General features: G+C 37.8%; 1 protein-coding gene across 2 annotated transcripts in view; it reads left to right on the top strand.

Moving 5' to 3' along the window:
* ZNF536 (zinc finger protein 536) overlaps nucleotides 1–21,991 on the top strand; it is a 436,257-nt gene that overhangs the window by 210,888 nt on the left and 203,378 nt on the right. Inside the window, exons 4-5 of one of the 2 annotated variants that reach the window (XM_051979758.1) lie at nucleotides 9,349–10,923; nucleotides 19,942–21,003. In XM_051979758.1, the coding sequence (XP_051835718.1) occupies nucleotides 9,349–10,923; nucleotides 19,942–19,949 (1,583 nt within the window). In that variant the 3' untranslated portion in view covers nucleotides 19,950–21,003. Of the gene's footprint in view, nucleotides 1–9,348; nucleotides 10,924–19,941; nucleotides 21,004–21,991 lie in introns of those variants that run through there. The other variant, XM_051979757.1, reaches the window with a different exon arrangement.

Here is a 21,991-nt window from a genome sequence, read left to right as displayed (position 1 = left end):
ATAAAAAATGTACTGCCTGGATTTTCTTCCTGATACTTCTTCTGTTTGGATACATGATTTACAGCCCACACTTGGCACAGTATTTTTAGGGGGGAAAGTTTTCTGTATTGAGCTCTATTGAACACTTTATGAAGCACCCTTTTTAGAGCCAGCATGTAACAATGGAATCTCCACTTTAATTGTGCAGGATAGGAGGTGGTACAGGCTCTGTATTTTTCCATCATACTCCATCTTTATTAGAAGTCTTGGTCGTATAACAGTGACTGATAAAAACCACTTTTCTTTTTTTCTCCACTACATTAACTCAATTACAGCTCTTCTTTTCCCAACACCTGTTTATTAGAGAGGAGCTCAAGTAGTATAACAGAAGTCAGGTTTCTCTGAACACCTGGGGGGCTTGGAGCAGCCTGCAGGTAACTTGAATTTGGGAGTGTTAACCTAGGAGAGCTCTAATTCAAAATATCTCTGCTCCCCCTTTCCCCCCCACCCCGGACTAAAAACCTACAGGACAGATGTGAAGCCCCCAAGCTGGGCTGGCAACAGATACTGGCCCACCTCTGGCTGTCATCAGAGAAGTCATTAGTCACTGCCAATTCCGAACATATACTGCAATTTAACTCCTCTCTGAAACGATACCTTGGATGGCAATGGGACTCTTGGGAAAGTGTTTATGGACGTTGGACATGCTCAGTTATTCCCCAAAAGCACCATGAAAAGCAGTAGTATCTGGACCTAATCAATGTAGGTTAGGAAAAGCCAAGTATCAATAAGGACTCAGTTGTAACGTGCAACTTGATGCAATAAAACTCTGTCAACAGGGTATTCGGTATACCCTATACAATAATTAAGTTATCTAAAACATTAAATTGGATTCCTTTTTTTTCCCTTGATAAAAACCTAATGTGCAGTAATGCACCCTCACTCTTTGATAGTCACCAGGGGAATTGCTGAAGGCAGGAATGTACAAGGATGCCCAGGGCATGCATTCACTATACCGGAATAGTTAGGTGCCTGCCCATCCCCTAGGGGCCTGAAGGAATGATGTACCTCCCAGTCCCTCCCCTTCCTTACCTGGTGCGGCTTGGCTACTATTGGGGGGCACATTCAGGCCCTGACTGCTCTACCGGCCCTCGGTGGTTTTCAGAAGATGTGATCCCTCAGGAGATAGCCCTTGATATACACCTGATGGATTCCCCAGTGCTTTAGGAACACCTTTGGCCTTCCATAACGGGGCTGCAAGTACTAGTATGACTGTCTTAAAGAAAGACATCAAATAGTTGTAAGAGTGGCAACTCAGACACCTTCAAGTCCACAGACTAGTTAAAAACAGGTCCCATTTTCTCAGTTTATGTGAGTATGTTTATTAATGTGATTCCTCTGTGCTGTGTTCAGCGTTCCACACTTCTCACTCTTCAACTTCACCCTGGGAAACCTCTTTCAACTAATGGGGGAAAATGGAAAGTAGATAGATGATGTTTCAGCGATTGATGCCATCAGGGTCAGAGGAATGTGTCTCCCTGGAGTATGTCAGCATTCCCAGCCCTGCCCAGGAGTCTTATGCTTCTGTGTGGGGAGGCAAAGGAGCTCTGGGCTGGCCTGGACACGCTTTTGTGTAAGTAGGAGTGGGAAGGAAGGTCATGGGAAGTTATCACCTCACAGTGCATTTGAGAGCACTCTCGAATCCATGTCATCTAGATTCCATGAAAACTACCCAGTGAAACCAAAGAAAGAGGGTGGAATTTTCCCATGATTCTTTTCTCTAGCATTCTGAAGGACTGTATAAAGGTCAGTGACAGTTACCTAGCTGAGGCTTTGTAATTAAACATAATAAGAATTTGAGTCTTCATGATATCAAAGAAACTGGTGAGAAAAAGTAAAATTCCTACCAAATAACCAGATAATCCAGTCTGTTCTAGCACTAATATAAGAATTCCTGCCTCCTTTTTGTCTTTATATTCCTTTGGGCTGAAAAGAAAGCTTTGAATGGTTGTCACTAATTATTCCGACAATTTGGCTTTTAACGTCTTCCAATGAATTGATTAAATGGACCAGTAAATTAGGGATAGTGGACACACAGCCAAAGCCAAATCATTATGTGTCCTCACTCCATCCTGATGACCTCAAAGGAAGATGGGGCCAGCTCTGAATTGGCACATATTCACAAATGACAAGGCAGCGAGTTGTCATTTGTGTCATTGTCCTTGTCATTGTCATATTTTAATCATAGCCTGCCTCAGTTTCTCAACCTACATAATGGGTTTAGTTGCTTTGGGTCTGCCAAGATAACATAACAGTATTAATGGCATAGCATTTAGAAAGTGCATTGAATTCGTGGGATGAAAAGTGAGATGTAATAATTCCCCGCCATCACCATAATGATAAAAGTTCTTAGTGCAGTTAAAGATCCAACCTTTCATCTTCAAAAAATTTCACAAACATCGACTAGTAAATAAATGTATGCAGAGATGAAAGTTTAGAAGGCCTAATTCAGGTGCTTTATTCCCTGTAGTAAATGTAGCTTATCTTTGACACTTTTATTATTAACTCCACTAAACAAGGTAACTATTCCAGTTTAGAATTGAGTGGCACACATTGTATAAATTAATAAAATTAAGTGGGTTAAAAATGAATGCAGTCTGAACATCATATCCCTGGCATTAGCATGGTTCCTGGCACACAGTAAGCGCTCAATAACTGCTTGTTGACATGACACATTGTGCTGTGCTCTAAGTGAGAATAGTTACCTTAGTAATGTAGAATAAAAGATGTCTCTGCCCTGCAGTACAGAGATTTTTTTAATTTAAATTAAGCTTCCTTCATTTTTACATTTCTAAGATGAACTAAAAGCTCATTTTATTTCTCCGGAGTCCCCATCCTTAACACCACACGACTTGCTCTTCCTGCCTTAATGACATCCCAAACTTTTGTGGAAAATAATTGATTGAATTTAAATTTCCTTAAAAGTTTAAGAGGTAATGTTACAGTATAAATTCCCTACCAAACACTAAGTAGGGAAATATCCATTAGTGAAATTAACTACAGTTTCTAGGTAGCTAACAATGTGCAGTATACAGTAGGGCATGGCTAATGAACACTGCAGTGGGTGATATTTCATTATACAAATTAATGCTCACATTTTAATGGGAAAGTCACATAATGAATCTCGGCTTCAGTGACAGCAATTAGAGACACAGATTGTCCCCTTCTGGACAAGGCACTGTTTAGCAATAAGCAGCTGTGTAAAAAGTCTTCAGGTTTACAACATATATATGCTTTGGGGGAATTAGTGTACAATTTATATTAATGTACTGAAGCTTCACTGCAAAGGAACAACCATATTTATCTCTCCTGGTATTAACTAAGTAAAGACATGTAGAAGGACTAAATAAATATCAGATATAGGGGGTGAATAAGTGAAAATATTTAATTATAGAACTTAAAAGCGAATGGGATTTTGCAGGATGGTTGAGTGACTTAAAATAAGTTTAGAAGCATTTAACTGGTTTAAAAAGCATGATTTAGAGATGTCTTCGATAGAAAAATATTAACATCCACTTCTCCCACCCTTCTTGCTAGCTTTTTCAGATGAACATTGCTGTGATTCCACTTTGAATGTAGCCCTATAATATTTCTACAGAACTATGATGTTTCCTTTCCTCTAAAGTATAAAGTGAATGGTCCAAATGATAAAAGATGTTACCATGTAAAAATAGACATAATGAACTAATTAAACCACTCAGTCATATATTTCTAAAGAATTAGACAAGTTATCAATAATATTCCCATGATGAATATACATTTTATGTCACTGGAAAGCAAGTTTCACTGTAAAATGGCTTCAATAATTTCATTTGTCCATTGGAATTATGAACTGATGACTCATGGTTTTACCATGCTTCTTTTCCCCAAAAAAATCCTCTTTTATAGAATTATATAATTTTTTTTTGCCTTACATTTTTAGGCTCTGAAAATATTCTGATAGAAAAAAAATTGAAGGTTCCTATTACAAAAATGACTTCTCTCCTTTAGAACCTTTTCTTTCATTCAAGGTGGACAAATAAACAGCAAACATCAATAGTTCTCTAGTCTTTTCTTTAGCCTGCGGCTCAAATATTTTCTCCATTATAAAAACATCTCTATTCCCTGTCTCACCCCACCAAGGTACTGGTACCTTCAAAGTACTTCAAGAGGTACTGGAAGTGATAAAAGGACTGATCCTTCTGGGAAGTTTAAGTTCTTGCTGGGGATCTGAAAAACTTAAATGGCAACACAGGCGAATATATGGCTTAAGTGGTCCATCATTCAACTAGACAGTGATGCTAGGAGGGTGACCAAAGGTTACCTATTTTGTGAGGCTGGACTAAGAATTCTTTTCCAAGTCTCTGATCCAGTTAGTCCTTGCTTAAGATTAGGTACGTGTCAATTCCACTTAGTTTCCCTTTGGCAAGAAGTCTGATGGTACTACTGAAGTTTAGGGTCTGCTAGGGCTGGCATAATAAATTTATCTTAGTGAATATTTGAGCCAAATGGCATGCTCCATTGCTAATATACTTCTTTTTTAAAATTATGAAACATCCATTGGCTGTAGGTGAATTCTATAGTTTGTTTATGTCTGGTTAAGGGAAGAACATGCTGGAGGCATTCTTGACCAAGATTTCAAAGGTAACCAATTTGTTGGTGAGGCCTTTTTGTCAGCTGCTACTTTAACCTCAACTTTTTATGAAAAATGTGTGTAGAGGCCGATTTAAAAAAAAAAAAAAACTTGTTCACTGGAGAAAAAGTTTGGGAAATAAATTACTTATATGGAGATATAGAGGATATTTCTAGTAGAAAAGTAGCCCTTTGGACATGCTGGGATTCTCTTAGCCCTTGGATGGCCAAAAGCACTCTACTATTATAGATGACACACATTTCATTCATTTTAGGTATGTTATGTAGACTGAATTTTTGATCTGAGATCTGTAGGCCTCTTATGGGTATATGGACAATTTTCAGTGACCCAGCATGGAATGGGGAAAAATTTCCTTATTTTAATATGCTTAGTTTCCTTTGTAATACTATGATTTTTATTTCTGTACATAAAAGCATTATTCTGCAAAAGATCTATAGGTTCCACCCTATTGCCATAGAGGGCCATTATACACAAAAAGATTAAGAACCCATGTTTAATATATACTTATAATACAAAAACTTTCAGGGTAGGCAAATTAAAGCAGGCAAAACAAGTGATAGAATGGTGTTTGAGGTTTCTGAAAATTATTTTTTAAAAAAGAAGAAAAGTTAACAAGTTTGAAAACAAGTTTACAGACCCAAAGTTAAGCTACTCTCATGTGAACTTATATAGATCTATATAGGTCATTCCCCTCGTTGGAATTCTGTGTTTAGTGTAAGAACTCTGCCCAAGAAAGTTTAGTTATTGAAATCCTAAAAAGGCCTTTGAAGCCTCCCTCTCTTTTCCTTTTTTGTAAAAAAAAACCTATAAACAAGGTGAGAGAGGAAGACATTGGATCAGATACATGGGTTTTAGTCCCAATTTTTGCTGTTAATTCACTGTGGCTTCTTGGACATGCCATAGGATCATAGGTCTAGAGCTTTCAAAGAACATTTCATCCAACTCCCTCATTTTCGATTAAGATTGTGATTTGTCCAAGATAATATAGGTAGCAAATATTTAAGAGGAGATTTGAACCCAGCTCCTCTGACTCCAGAATCTGAAGTCTTTCTATTTATACTCTTTCTACTCTGGACTTCTGTTTCCTTTTCTGGAAAATGAGGGGATTGGATTGGCTAGTATCTAGATCATCACAAGCTCTGACAGACTGTGAATAAAGTCCAATTCAAGTATTACCTCTTCCACAAAGTATTCCTGATCTCTTTACCTTTGACTAAAGCTATTTATGCATTTATCTCATCTCTTACACTAGATTGTGAGCTTTATGAGGAAATTCTGAATCTTACTCCTCTTTGTGTAAATCATGACATCTAATTTAGAACCTTGAACTTCTTGAGTCAAATACTCCTTTTGCAGTCTGGAGAAACCTAGGGACCCCTCTTCAGAACAAAAATGCAGAAAATAAAATTTATAGGATTATTAAAAAAACAGTTATGTTGAAAGAGTTATCAAAAAATTTTAAAGCTCAACTTCATAGATGCCAGAATAAGAACCCCTAAGATAATATTCATAGATAGCAAACACACGAACATTTTCTTAAATTTTTCTCTTTCTATGAAGTATTCGTTCAATATATATGTTAAGAAACATTTTCTCCTGAGCTCTTTCTTTGTACCTGTCTATATATTCTTATAAAGCTATCATCTCAAATAGCTACAATGTCATATAGGCACTTTTGAAACACTTAGGCAATTAGGTAGAAAAGTGCTCATCCTAACTGTGTGACCTTATGCAAGTCACTTCAACTTTGTCAACTTCAATTTTCTCAACCATAAAATGGAAATAATAATAGCATCAATACTGCAGGATTATTATGAAGATCAATATTTATAAAGCACTTAACCAGTGGCTGGCACATGGGAGGTAGTATGTAAATGCCCTGATTTTATTATTATTATTATTATTATTATTATTAATTATTGTATCTACTGTTATTCTCCTTTCAGTCTCCCTTCTGAAATGGCACCTCAAGCTGAAGAGATAAATGCTTGTCCCTGGTAAAGACCCAGCCTCCTCCCCCAAAAAGTTCCATTGTTTACTATCAAAATCTTAATTCATTTCTTAATCCTTCCTCCATGAGAATATAAACTCTTTTAGAATTAGGAATCATTTAATTCTTTGTCTTTGTTTCCCAGTGTCTAGCCAAATGCCTGGCTCATAGTGTTTATGAAATGCTTGCTAATTGATTAATTTCCAAAGTGTATCTCAAGTCCCCTCTAGATCAATATGTCCTTTATTCACTGTCATTAGTCAGAGCCCCACATGTCATTCACTTTGTATTTATGGATCAGGAATTGTTGGAATTTCTGGTGCCCCAAGTATAATTTTCAGAGAATATCCAGCTAGTCCAACATTTCCAAATATTCTCCAGCTTTGGAAACTGTACCTTTCTCTGACTCCTGAAGAGTATGGGAAGAAAAGTGTTTTGTAATCTTTAAAGTCCTGTAAAAAAGTGAGTTTGGTTGTTGTCTGAGAGCACTTGAACACTTATCTGGGACTGTTTAAGCAGAAGTTGGTTCTCTGGCTAGGAGATATCAAGGTAGGTTTCGTAGACTTTTCTGATGGGACTGAGATTGCTCTGGTATCAGGCACTTTGGAGTCAGCCATTCCACTGAGATTTTTTGAGCTCAGACCCCTAACTTGAGTTTCAGTGGATATGGACCATTCTAACATGTACATGATAGTATTTGCAATATCCTCTGGTTTCTGACATTTCTTGAGTTCCACCCTGGACAACTAGTATGCAGTGATTAATTGACACAAGGCCTTTGATGGGCTATACAGATGTGAGCAGCATAGCCTTATGTTATGAGCAGCTAGCACTCTAGGGCCCTGACTGATCAGAAACTCATTGACTAGAAGAGGGCAGATTGGACATGGAACAATTAGGAGATTGGAGAGAGAACATTTTCCCATTTAAGGATTAATCTCAAAACTCTGTGTCATACTTTAGCTATGGAAAGACTAGTCTTCCAACTGTGATGAGGACACAGTTGGTCATTGACTACAGTTGGCCCTTGTAGCCCATTTCTCCAGTGGAAACACTGCTTCTGAAGACCTGGTGTCATTGAGGCCCTTAGTTACCTCTAGACTTGGCTGAAATACATGCCCAATTACCCAGATCTTAGTGATTTTTGTAAACTATGAATGACCTTTTTAAGGTAAAAACTTCCAATCCAAAGGAGGGACTGGAACCGTTTCCTAAGAACCTGGTCCCCCAGATTCTCTCATTTAAAATGTCCTGGAGTCTCTCCAAGTGACTTACCAATTAACACCTGGGTACCTCATGAACTTTGTTAAGTCCTTAGTTCAATTTTCTTTCCATTTGTCTGAAACTTAGAAGCAATAAATGGTTTTAGGACTTACCATTCACAGATGATTTGCTGTTGCCTTTTAGATCAGCTAGAGAAAAAGAACAGAGCAAAGAAAACAGTTTCTTGCCACATTGAGCTTCCTCACAGAAATAATTGCTAATATTGACAGGGCACCATTATAAATAAGCTCACGGCACTGTCATAGCCCTGTCTCTTTCTGGGAATATCTCTGCACTGGAGTCTAGAAAAAGGCCCTAGATTGCTAACAAGTTCTTTACATATATTTAAATGCACATGCATTTAGGCACCTCTCCTTTCTTGCTACACTGTATGGGCAGGTATCGGTTTACATATATCTTCCATAGAGAAAGAACAATAGAAGTTTGGGGGATGCTGAATTTAAATAAATATTTAATTCATGAAAATTATCTTATATGTTTTAAAATGCTATTTAAGGCTATTTTTATTCTCCAGAAAGCGCTTATTACAGGTAAATTACACGTTTTACTACCCGAGCGTTAGGCTTGCCATTAGTACAAATTTAAGGCACTGCAAAGGCCAGTAGATAATGTTAATTTCAAATACAGAAACTAAATATATTTTGCACCTTTTTATTACTCATTTTCTTTTACATTTTATCGACTACTTTTTATCTTAACTATATGTCTTTACATGCTGCAATCATAATGCACTGTAATGGTATTAATATTTTATAAAATCTGTATTTATAGTTCTTTATTTAGAAACAATGCAGTCGGTCTGCAGATCTTTGAATCCTTCTGGAATGGTGCCCTCCAAATAATGATAAATTACTTGTGCAGTATGCCATTTGCTAATTATATCCATGATTTACTGCAGAGCAAGACTTAAATCATTCATTTCAGTCTTGCGTAACAGTGCCATAAAATTTTTAGGTTTAAAAATGGTTTCCATGTGTATAATTTAAACAAATTTCAGAGCTATTGTATACACAAAATATTGCAACCATCCATTTGTTACATACTTTGTCTTTTTAAACTTCTACTTTTAATGATCACTGTGGTTGAAATTATTATGCTTAATTTTCATAATCATAGCTTTTAAATCTACAGCAGTTTTCACATGTTAGATAAAGAAAAAGATAGCTAATTGTGTGTAGATAGTATGTCATTCCTGAATAGTCCCAACTGGTACAAAATCATTAAAAAAGCTTAAGACTATGAATTATTCTTCTATTAAAAAACAGTTGTTCTATAACTAATTATTACTTTGAGCTGCTTTGTTTCAAAGAACAAATGTTGATCCTTCCATCCCTGCTCCACACACTAAAAATGCAATAAACATATATGTTCTTTCTCTTATCTCTTGTACTCCCATCTGCAGGTGAGAAACCCTACAAATGCCCCCATTGTGATTATGCTGGTACCCAGTCTGCATCCTTAAAGTACCACTTAGAACGACACCATCGGGAACGACAAAACGGTGCTGGGCCACTCTCTGGGCAGCCTCCAAGCCAGGATCATAAGGATGAGACAACGAGCAAAGCGTCTCTGTTTATCAGGCCGGACATTCTGAGGGGAGCCTTTAAGGGTCTCCCAGGAATTGACTTCAGAGGTGGCTCTGTCTCTCAGCAGTGGACATCAGGAATGCTTTCATCTGGGGACCATTCAGGGCAGGCTGTCGGCATGACTTCTGAGACTTCTTCAGAGACTCTGAAGGGCTCTGACCTACCTTCCAAAGGTACACACTTTTCTGAAATTGGACGAGCCTATCAGAGCATTGTAGGCAATGGGGTTAACTTCCAAGGCTCTTTGCAAGCTTTCATGGATAGCTTTGTCTTGAGCTCTTTGAAGAAAGAGAAGGAAGTAAAGGACAAAGCCCTCTCAGATCCACTTTCCATGAAACTCCATGGACCAGACGGTGGTGAGGAAAAAAATAGTGGAAAATCCTCCCAGAGGAAATCAGAGAAATCTCAGTATGAACCCCTGGATTTGTCTGTAAGGCCAGATGCAGCTTCTCTCCCGGGCTCTTCGGTGACTGTTCAAGATAACATTGCATGGCATGGCTGCTTGTTTTGTTCTTTTACAACTTCATCAATGGAATTGATGGCCCTTCATCTCCAGGCCAATCACTTGGGCAAAACTAGACGCAAAGACAGTGCTTTGGTAGCTACAGGAAATGGCAAGGACCAAGCCAGGGAAGTAAGCAAAACTGGCTTGCTCCCTTCTACCGTACAATCTAGCAAAGAGGTAGGAATCCCCAGCATGATGGCCCACCTTGACTCTGCTTCCGAGAAGATGGTCCCAGGTCACGGCAAAGAGATTTTGGGAGAACAAAAGAACTCGGCCTGGTCTGGCCACATGGACCCGCCATTTTGCAACTTTACTTCAGACTTCTACAAACAATTTGGGGTTTACCCGGGAGTCATGGGCTCAGGGTCCTCCTGTGCTAACAGTGAGCCTGAAGGCAAAGCACAGCTTGAAGATGACCCAACAATCCTGCTCCCTGAGTCCATGAACAAAAATCCTACTGACGAACTGTCTGATATTGCTTCATCTGAAGATATGGAGTCTTCCAAGGAGGAAAACAATGAAGAGGAGGATATTGAGACAGAACCTGAAATCATGAGCAAACCACTGTCAGTCCTTCACAAGGAGAGCAGCAGCGACGCAGGGGACAGCCTCCCCAACCCCATTGCCTCCCAGCCGGCCCAGGGACTTGTCTCACCTTTGTCCCAAACGTCTGAGAAGCCATGGCATGGCCCAAATCTTCTTCCATCCCATGACACCTCCCCAGGGGTGATGAAAGCAGAACAGATCCCAGGTCCCCAGGTCCTGGAGAAGCAGATGAACATGTTGTCAGTCCTAAGAGCCTATAGCTCTGAAGGCTTAGCAGCCTTTAATGGACTTTCCAGTAGCACAGCAAGTAGTGGATGTGTCAAGAGACCAGACTTGTGTGGTAAGTTTTAGAAACCTCTTTCTTGAGTTCCTTTCTCAAAAGATTAGTGCCAAATGGTGCATTAAAAAACAAATAGAGCAAAATGTCCATTAGAAATTTTGGAATTAACCATAGGTAATGCTGTATGTGCAATTTAGACAATCATACAATGAATCCATTTTTAAAAAGACATTTTTGAAATCATACTGTTTTCCTATTTGTGTCATCCAAGTCTAGAGAACCTGTGTGAGGGACATGAAGAAGGGGACCCACAGTTTTGACTGCACATGTTTTTAATCATATTTTGGAGGGAAAAACAGTTTATATAATAATAATAATAAAAAAGACATGGTAACTTGAAAACTTTTCAGTATTTTCAACTTCTCTGTCAGACTCCTAAGAGAAATCCTCAATGCTTAGCTAAGCCAAACTTGCTTTCTTACAAACTTTTCTTCATGTTGACTTAGAAGATACTCAAGTCATCTAACACTAACCAAAATCCAGACCAACTGACTGCCTGGGTCTCTCTTTAATTAGGGAGTTAGGATTTAAGGCTTTTGTGATTCAGTTTGAGGAAAGCAGAAGGCAGTGGTCTTTAATTATCCAGGGCTTAGATTATTGTCTGTTGGCAGTTCTAACAGGGGCTATATGGTCGTGAATTGCCTGATTAGGAGTGTTCCTACAGGTAACTTAAAGGCTGTGATCCTATTTATCCCTGATTATTCCTACATAATCTAGCCTTTACGCTGGCATTGCACATAATACTTACACTTCCTCATAAAGCACAGTTGCCCCATGCTGGGTTTTCTTTTTCAACAAAGTTGGAATCATCTGGATGGATATATAAAATTGCCGGGGGGGGGGGGTGGGGGAAGATGGAGAGGGAGAAACCTATTGGGAGAAACAGGCTATTCTGAAAAACATAGGTATTCTCAACTCCAAGTAGTTCTGTGAAAAACACTTTTCAGACCTTATTTAGTCCCTTTGCAACTATTTGTCCACTCCAAGAAAATAAACTGATGGAGGAAAAAGAGAAGATAGCAAGCATTGTGTTGTCTGTAATCTAGAAATGGATTTTAACTGTTTTTTTTTCTTTTGCTGATTTTTAAAGTTTTTTTAAAGGGAATCTCTCCATCAGAGAGAACTGCTGGCCCAGGAGGCTGCTTCCTATCATCAAGTAACAAGCTACAGGAAGCAGTAGTCTGGCTGCATAAATTGAATTGATGTATTTCTCCTTTCCCTCCCCTTCCCTAATTCACTGAGAACAAAATTGGATAGTCAGAAATTTTTTTTTGAATTGTCAAAAATCACTAAATGGATTCCTGACAGCTCAAAAAAATATTGACAGTTCCTTATGCCACATGATTCACAAAGCTCCATTAGCCATACCCCCAGATCTATTTTTAGCCAAATACAATTCATTACTTTTGAAGTTGTTAAAAAAATATATTTAAAAGGGGGAAAAGGAAAAGAGTTAAATGGTGCTTCTCAAGAAGAAAAGGAAAAATTGGACTGACTTTTAAGTGTTCTATTTTTTTTTTTAAGTTTGGGATTGGGGCTTTTTTTTTTTTTTAAGTCTATTTTCAGTTCTTTTAACTACCTACATAGGACCATAGTTACTGCCAGGAATCCATGCATCAGAAAAGATCAAAAACTGGCATGTTAGTAAGCTCATTATTATTGAAATGAGCTCATATTACCCCTATTAATTTTTCCATCTTCCTATCAATGCAGCAGGAAGACGGCCTGCCTTTGATGAAGCCCGCCCAATGGTATCCTATTTAACTGGAGGCATGGGGGGCTGGGGAGCACAACTCAACAACATTAGAGAGTCTGTTCCATTTTGTAAGCTATTTCCACTGAAGCTGCAATGCGAGTCCTCCCCACTCCCCTCCTAAAATAGCAGCTCACGACTCCCAGCTGACATTTCCATTGGTATGTACAAAAACAGTCCTTAATCAAGCCCTCAGCCATTGTGGTACAGCAGCCATGATGTATGCCTACCCCTCTCCACCAAGAAGAGATTGATGATGATGCTAAACTTGCAAACTTTATCATAATATCTCCCTGGTACTCCGTTTCCCCGTGTTATGGGGACTGGGTCCATTTTCTCCTGCCCATGTTCTTGAAGTCACCTCAAAATAGTCTTTCTCGATCTCTATTGGATGGGATGTCTAGGCTAGAGACTTGCTTCCAGTTTGGCTTGTCTTCCTGTCCTCACACTGTGATCTCCTCATTGGTCCTCCAGACTGTTTTACAAAAATCTATTGGAAAAAAACAAAATTGTCTCTATCCCTATTCATTAACAAGTTGTAAGTACAGGGCACCAATGGTTACCTGGGAGGAAGAGCTAAAAACCATACAAAACCAAACAAACAAACAAAAACCAAGCAGTTTACTCAGACTCTAGCTTGCTTTTCTGGCCAGACTTTGCACAGAACACATTTGATAGTTTCAAGAAGCTGAAATACATGCAGGCACTGCTCCTCAATATTCTAAATGTAGTTAACACTATAATTAAGTGTCTTTGGGTGATCATTCCCCTCTACCTCTCTTCCTGACCCTCATCTTATGTTTGTCTAAATCTAACTTCATTCAAATCACAGGTGAAAGTCTCATATGGTATCTTTTGCACTCAAATTGCAATAGGGAATTGAAGTATGATTGAATTTCAAAGAAAAAAAGAAAGCAAGAAAAGATGGCATTTAGGCCCTAAAATCCCACCCCCCCACATCAGTTTGCACTTATACAACCACGTTCATAGCAGTGTTGTGTCGTTTTTCATTTTTTCCTAAAGAGAACTTTTGTTTTGTTTTTTTTCTGTGACTCATAGAAGCATATGGTAGAAGCGTCTGTATAGTTACCCTAATGGATAAGAGCAGATTATAGTCAGCTCACCTAAAGTTCGTCAGATCACCTCACATTTGCTAGTGGACAGAGCTTCATGTTATCCAGAGAACCGCTGATCTCTTAAATAGTACCCATGTTTCAGGACATATTTTACATTTTAAGCTGAATTTCTTTCTTATGCCTGAAGTCTTTTTTTTTTTTTACTAGATCTATTATTTCATTGATGCAGACATTAACTCCCTCAAATAAAACAGACACTCTGTGTCTCTGTGATTTGGTCTTAGAGAATTACCTGGTGTCACTAAGAGGTTAAGTGACTTACCTGGGGTCACTCAATTGATATATGAAAAGGTGGAACATGAATTTAAATTCTGAGGCCTATTCCCTGATGCTTTATGTCTAACTTTGAAAATTATCTAATATCTTTCAATTGTTGGACTGGGGAGTCAATGCTCATTATATACCTGAATTGTGGAAAAGCCTATTTTTCTCTCCATCCCCTACGCCCCAAATATTAGGAGGAAGGAGGTGGGAGCATAGGATAGTACATAAATAGCTAATCTTGGAGTTAGAAAAAAACTAATACATACTACCTGTGTGATTATGGACAAGTCATTTAATCTAATGTCCCATTCAACTCTCCAAGACTATAAATTATAGACAAATTGCTAATCTTCATTGGTGGAAAAAGCTAGTTAACATCAATCCAACCAAGAGGTGCAGAGCAAATAATTAAAATTTTTAATAGTATTTTACTTTTCCCCCCAGCTACATATCAAGACAATTTTTAGCATTCATTTTAAATAAAACTTTTAAAAGAAAAAAATAAAGGTAAAACAAATGAGAGAAATAAAATTGATACTTTCATTATGTTAGTAGAGAGTGAAGATTTTTTATGGCATTTATATAATACAAGCTTGAACCCTAAATTACTTGCAGTATACAAATTTTGATTTCTAAGAAATAATTCCAATATATGTCAGATTAGCCCAAATGATATGTTTCAAGGATGTGAGGGACAAATGGCACCCTATGTGAAGAGCCATTATTGATGAAACTGCATGACACAAGTTTGTTTAGTGTAGGTCAAATCCCCTTCCTGGTTAAATCCCATCTTGCCATATTCTACCACCACAAAATATCAGCTTAATGAAGAAATTTCCACATTCCAGCAGATGGCCTATTGGCTTAGAATAGTGATCTTCACAAGAGAACTCCAGTATCAGCAAAATATTTGGATATGCCCTTGAAATTTTCTGTGAGGGTATGTTTGACCTTTACTTAACATTTGGAACAAGGCAGAAACCCTACAGCCTCTTGATAGAGCAGGAGAAGTATTTACACAGTGGGACAGTGACTTGGCCAGAGGGGCATTTATATCAAGCAAGAGATAGAAAGAGAACTTAAGTTCCCGAATTGGTAGAATTTGGCCCTGTGCTGCTCAGTATTGCTCATCAGTGACTCAGAGGAAGGCATAGATGTACACATTTGTTAAATGTAGGAATGAAATGGAACCAGGAGGGAAATATGTTGGATTACAAAAAGGGGGTGCAAAAAAGTTTCCTGTCCAGAATGAGGAGCTATATCTGATATTATGTTGAATGGACATTATCAAGTGCTACATCATGTATACATCTATAAACACAGAATAGGAGAGATAGAATAAGAAAATAGTTCATATAAAAAGAACTGGGAGTTCAGTGGGCTTCAAGTACTACACAAGTGAACAATATGACATGGCAGTTTAAAAATAATGAAACAATTAGGCTGCACAGAGAGATGCCCTAGTGTCAATGATGAAGGAATCCCATTATTCTCTGTCCCATTCAGAACACATTTGGAACAGTATGTGAGGTTCTGGATACCACAGTCGGGAAAGATATTGACAAGCCATGCCCCTTTCCAAAGAAAGGTTTGACTGGAAACCATGATATGAACATTCTTTGAAGGAACAGGGGATACTTAGCCTAAAGAAGAGACTTAAAGGGAACACAATTTTGTTTTCCTCAAGGATCTGAAGGGCTATCATGGGGAGCGCAGTTACTAGATTTGTTTTGCAAGGTTATCAGAGCATCAGTCTGAAGTTACAGAGGTAGATTCTGGCTCCAAGTAAGGAAAGACTTTATCTCTATTAGAAATGCCCCAAAGTGAAATGAAGTGACTCAGAAGCTGTAAATTTCTCAATACTGGATATCAAATAGAAATTGGAAAACAAGTTATTCCAATGTTGGAGAGCAATCTGTTTAGATAAGGTAGGAAGAGATGCTTTAAGAATCTTTTCACAGACTCCTTAGATACCACAATTCTCTGACACACTTCTCTGACACCAAGAGCCTTCACTGGAGATGCTAGGCTACCGAGAGAAGAGAAATGTTTCAAATTGTAAGCTCAAATATAGCTAGACTCTTCAAAGGCCAGTATGAGAAATGACTGCTAGACACTGGGGATGTAAATGCAGCTGAGTTGGTTGCTTAAGGCTTAAGATTTTTATGATTAGTTATCTCTCTTTCCTTCCCTGATATTGGACTTAACTTTTGTCCTAATGGGACTTAGGTTTTTCCAGCAAATCTAACAGGTTGGGTTGACGGAAAACCCTTTAGGGCATGTTGAGTAGACAATAGATTGACAATCACATTTTTTCTTGGCCCTTAGAAACTCCATTATAAAACCAGATTTAAGAATGCTGCTTATCTTTTTTTTTCTACCTTTTTCCAGGAAATCAAACTGTCATAGGTTAATATATATAGATATAAATCTATATCTTTATCTGAATATACACATATACATGTATATATTCATACATGTGTGCATACATATGTATCTATACATATATGTTGGTGTGTTTTATATATATACATACATATATACACACACACACACATACATATTGTGTCTATCACAAAGTCCAATATAGATCTGAAAAACAATAAAAGGAGTATTTTCTTCCCAGTGGGAATTCTGAATTGGAGGAAATAATTGGTTGAAGGTGACTAAATGTCTTATGATAAGGATTTGAGAGTGTGTGTGAAAGTCCCCACTTTAGATACCATTGACTAAAAAGTATAGTGCAACACATATGTCTGCAGCTGCCTTCAGGGAGAGAATGAACATAGGACCCTAGCAAGGGCTTACATAAGAGCAGCAACAAAAGAGACCAAAACTAGGTAGTGATTAAGGCAATGAAGTTTCTGCTTACTAGAGTGGGGGAATAAACCCAAGTAAAAGAAGGAAAAATAGTAGACAAGATAATATAAAGAAGAAACCTGGAAAATTTATCTGGATCTCCCTTCTACTTACAGGTAGAGTAGATAGATATCTGCATCCTGTGGGGTCACCAAATGACATTAGGGAAACTATTCTACAGGAACTCTCAATGACCTAATTAGAGTTCACAAATCTTTAGTGTCAAGAAATATAAGCTTTTATATATTACTTATACTACAACCAAAAGGCATCATGTTACGGCAGAAAGATCATTAAATTAGGAGTCAGAGGGAGGCCTAAATTCTGAAAGTTCTATTTCTAATTTGATAAGTGACTTAGAGTGGGTGACTTAAAGTCCATAAACCCCAGCTTCTTCATTTCTACTAATTTCTACTAATAATATCTTGCCTGTTCTCAAAAGAATATTATGAGAATAAAAAGTAAAACAGAAATATTAAAGCACTTAAAGAATTAGTTTGAATAGTGAGTGTCATTGCATTATTTTAGGCCTCTTGAGTTTCCACTAAATTTCAAAATGATACCATCTCCTCATCTTAGAAATACATTCTTTAGTGGAAGACTAGCACAAGGTAAATCATGTCAGATGGTCTATATATCTCCTAATTGTAATGGAATCTTTTCATTTCTATAGGCACATCACTATAACTATAGAAAATGTGAATCTGATATGGGATTAAAAGGAAATTAAAAGTTTTCCAAACTTTTCAACCCTAGAGTCCATTAGAACATGTTGTTGATGGTCTGTTCTTGGTCTAAAAAGGTTAGCTTTAAAATGGTCCTCTTGATTAGAATATGATTATATCAAATTATTATTATTACATGATATCAGTGGAGGTAGGAGGGTGATAGTTATATATAGCAGAAAGACTCCAATGTAGTTTTTACCAGAAAATGATAAATTCCTTTTAGTAAATTAGAGGCTATTAGCAGATATCCAGCTATCATAAGTGAAAGCCCTTCAAATAATGATAAAAGGCTAAGTGAATATAAGATGCCTTCATTGTCTTTGGAGTAAGGATTACCATTACCCATAGAAATGATTCAAGGATGGTACAGTAAGGATAGGCCATTCTAAAGCAAACATTGGTTGTAAGGAAAAGATACAAATCAAAATAAATTATCAGAGATGTCCCAAGCAAACTCAAACAAATAAAAAAATTTTACCTAAGTCACGATTTTGGGAGATATTAAAAATGTTCTATATAGGACACTGGCCTTTCTTGAATGCATGTCAATTCCTTGAGAAACAGCATATTGGATGAAGAGTGAGCCTTGAAGCCAGGAAAGCCTGAACTCAATTCAAGTCTTGCCTGTGACAAACACAGAGCTGTATAACCCTGGATAAGTCATTTAATGTGTCCAGAGAACTCTCTAAGCCTATGAGAGACAGAGCAATGGTATAATAGTAGAAAGTGTTTCCTTACCAGATATTTCTCATGCCAATGAAATCATAGATCAAATAAAAAAATAATAATATTAATATCTTGACTCATTCCCTTAATTAAATGAGACCATGGCTGTGTCAAAACCAAAACCTTTGTATGAGGAATTGCTTTTGAAATGATATCGATCATGAAATTTGGATTTTACAATTTGACCATTAATTCCAATAGTAGCTGTCAGTTTCAAGTCCACATGGTCAGGTCCCTGGCCCTGAATTAACTACAAATGGATTCTGCCTCAATCTTGGGCAGCTGCTGACTGTTTGGAAATTTGCTTCCATGGACTCTTTCCCATAAGTCTTGTGTTACAGTTGGTATGATGGCATCACCTGACCCTTCCCTCTTTAGCCAGCAACCTTGCCAAAGGCTGTACCTTCTTTGCCTTTTTTTTATTCCCATGGGGATCAACAAAGATGACTTTCCTTTGACTTGATCCTCGGTCAAAATGCTCAATTCTGGGCAAGTTTTCATTTCCTTCCCCCCTCCTTTATTTTTTACCCCCATTGAGGTGGAGGCAGTATCATTTGTGTAGTGACATTAAAACAAACTCCTATGACATTTTTTCCTCCTTCTCCTCCTTGATTATTATTATTATTGTTTTTTAATTAAAAGGGAATGCCACTGGTGTGATGTCGTTTGCACCACAGGATAACAGGACTGTTGTGTGCATCTCATTGTGTTTGCCAAATGGTCCACCAGTCATTTCAGAACAAACAAATGGATGGTGGCTGTAAGTCTGCAAACACTGGTGACATTTAGCCGTGTTTATGTTCCTTTCTTTTTGCTGCATATTTTTGGCTCAAAAAGCTACTATCTGAATCTGCAGAGCTTCCTAAGCTGGAGCAAAGTCTATATAGCTTTAATTCGGGGAACTGAGTCCTTGGATTCCATCACACCTTCCACCTAGTAATCAATCAAGGTTATGGCAGAGGAAGGAGCACTAGTCAGTGCCCAGGCACTTTCAGTTTTTAAACACCATGCTTTGAAGAGGGGGAGGGCAGGTGTTGTTAGAGCCAGAATCTTACTCCATGAGGGAATGCTGATTCTCAGCCTAAGCCAGCTCTCCTACACCCATCAGAAAAGAGATATCCTTAGCTCTCTGATAGGGTTGCTTGTCCTTTCTTTCTGTAACTGGCTATTTTTTTTTTGTTTTTTAGTCTTTGCCAATTACAAATGATGATTTGAATCAAGAGCCCTCTAGATAAATGCTGAGTCTTAGCTGCTGAAAGATACTATTTTTTTCACCCAGACACTATTTGTAAAGCCCAGGTTTCATAAAAACAGTAATTATCTGTTATTACTTGGATCTGATAGACAAGTACTTCTATATCTAATTACCAACCTGCTCTAATAATTCAGCCCATTCTTGCTTTAGCCAGACATTGAAGAACCAAATTTAAAATATTACTTTATCATCTCTTACATTAAACAATTAGAAATTGTGACATTAGCCTAGCTCTCAAATGTATCTAGTCAGGAATTATTTCAGGATTGTTTAATAAATCTGCCCATTTTCTTGCAGGTAAGTGACCCCCAGTTCTATTCGGTATATCTGGAGTTGCTATTGCCCTCCCATTCTCCTCGATGATACCTGCAGCTTGTTAATTATGTAAAGCCAAGAGAAGAATGTATACACATATGTGTGTTTAATAAATAATGACTATTGGCACAGGTATGTGTATACACAAGGCACACCAACCTACAATATCTATAACAAATAACCACGGATGGCTAAAAATACTGGCCCATATGTTCATCTATTAGTCATGGATTTTGAAAGCTTAGTCACTCAAATTTGAGGGAAAATTCTCAGTAAAATTTAGGTCCCCAAGGACAAATGCTTGTGAAATGGAGCACCCTCCCCCCTTGCCATTTACATGTCCGTTCACCTGTGGGAAAACCTGACATTGGATTAAATACACACATGTGCATAAACACAAACACACACATATACACACTCCAAATGGCATTGTATTGCCTCAGTCATGCACTTGACAAAATATGTGCACAACAGGTGTGCTCATGTGCGCGTGTATGTGAGTGTTGCTTGTATATTCACCACAGGCCTCTAAAGATTTGGCCCCAAGATTTTTTTTTTTTTTTGCTGCTGCTGCTTGAGTGTCTAATTGTCCTGTATTTTGTAACTCTTTAGAAGAATACAGAAAAGTGCAGTCTTTATCTTTCTTCATATTCTTTAAGCAGTAATATTACTAGTTTAATATTGTGTCAGGTCCTAATATGAACCAGGAGGAGATGACAGTAGAATTCAGTGAACAGCACCTTGACATCCACAATTTTAAAAAATGGTGATTGAAGCGAACTGTGTAAACTTGTACTGGGTTATCGTGTGCTTTGGAATAGAGTATTGTTGAAGTAATTAGAAAATATATTAAGGTTTTCCTGGTAATGAAGGCATGTAAGTTATAATAATTGTAGCTTTCTGAATAAGTGTCAAAATATATCTTTAAATGTGCTGTACGTGGAGTTACAAGTTAGGTCACCTATGAATGGAATGTAAAACAATACAAAAACTGCTTCAATAACTTATCTTGGTATTGCTAATAAAAAAAGCTGTGAAACATTAGTGTAGTTTGGAGTCATTATGTTAATCCATTTCACAACCGACCCTTCCCTCTCCCCCCCTCCCCCCCTTCGTCTTTCCTGAAGTCCTTCTGTTGGAATCCTCGAAAGGACCTTTGGCCAATGATTTTTTTTATAATAGTCCCCAAACCAAGAAGCCTATGATGCAACTGGTTGCATTTTTCTACAGACACATCCCTATAGCTAACTGGTCATGAAAATGTGATTATCGAGTGTTCTGATTTGAGAGGATTTTGTATAGTACTCAATGGGAGTGTCTCTGTGTGTGTGAGTACATGTATATGAGTGCATGCATGCATGTGTACATATGAATGTGTGAGTTCAACTTTCTCTCTGTGCCTTTCAGGGATGTATCATGAGCCATCTTTACCATACAGGCTCATGTGAAAAATCTACATTGGAAAATATGGTACACGTAGGCACTGAGAAAGCAGGACCTTCCCAACATTCCTACCAGAAGTCCCCTTTAAAAAGACAGAACCATAAGTAGCAATTTTGGCTCCTAGGGGCAGGGCAAGCAAAAAAAAAAAAATCACACACTAGAACTAACTTTTACTTCAAATGTATTCAAATTTATTACAGGGAAGGGGAAAGATCCTATTACATAAGACTGTTGGGAGGGAGTTATGGATGCAGAATCACCAGCTTCCATTGGACAAGGACCCCAGGATACCCCAAGACTGCTGTTTGCCCGCCACAAAGCTTTCAGGGAATGAATGACTAGAAGTTCACTTGGGATTTGACCACTGGTTATAGGAAGGGTACCATCTGGTAGTTTCTTATTTAAATTAATTATTTTTGCTAACTCAGATCTGTAAATCAGTTATTTATATTGCTGAATGGCTGTGAGTACTGTCAGTATGCCCTCTGAGTGCCCCGAGTCAAAGCTCTGTTTGGCCCACCAGAGTTACATCTTTGGGCAAAGGTATTTGTACAACTCAAATCTTCTTACAACAAAAATTGTGTGTGTG

Source organism: Antechinus flavipes, chromosome 2 (assembly GCF_016432865.1).
Source record: "Antechinus flavipes isolate AdamAnt ecotype Samford, QLD, Australia chromosome 2, AdamAnt_v2, whole genome shotgun sequence".
In the NCBI taxonomy this organism is placed as follows: Eukaryota; Metazoa; Chordata; class Mammalia; order Dasyuromorphia; family Dasyuridae; genus Antechinus; species Antechinus flavipes.
This window is presented reverse-complemented; position numbering and strand designations above follow the sequence as displayed.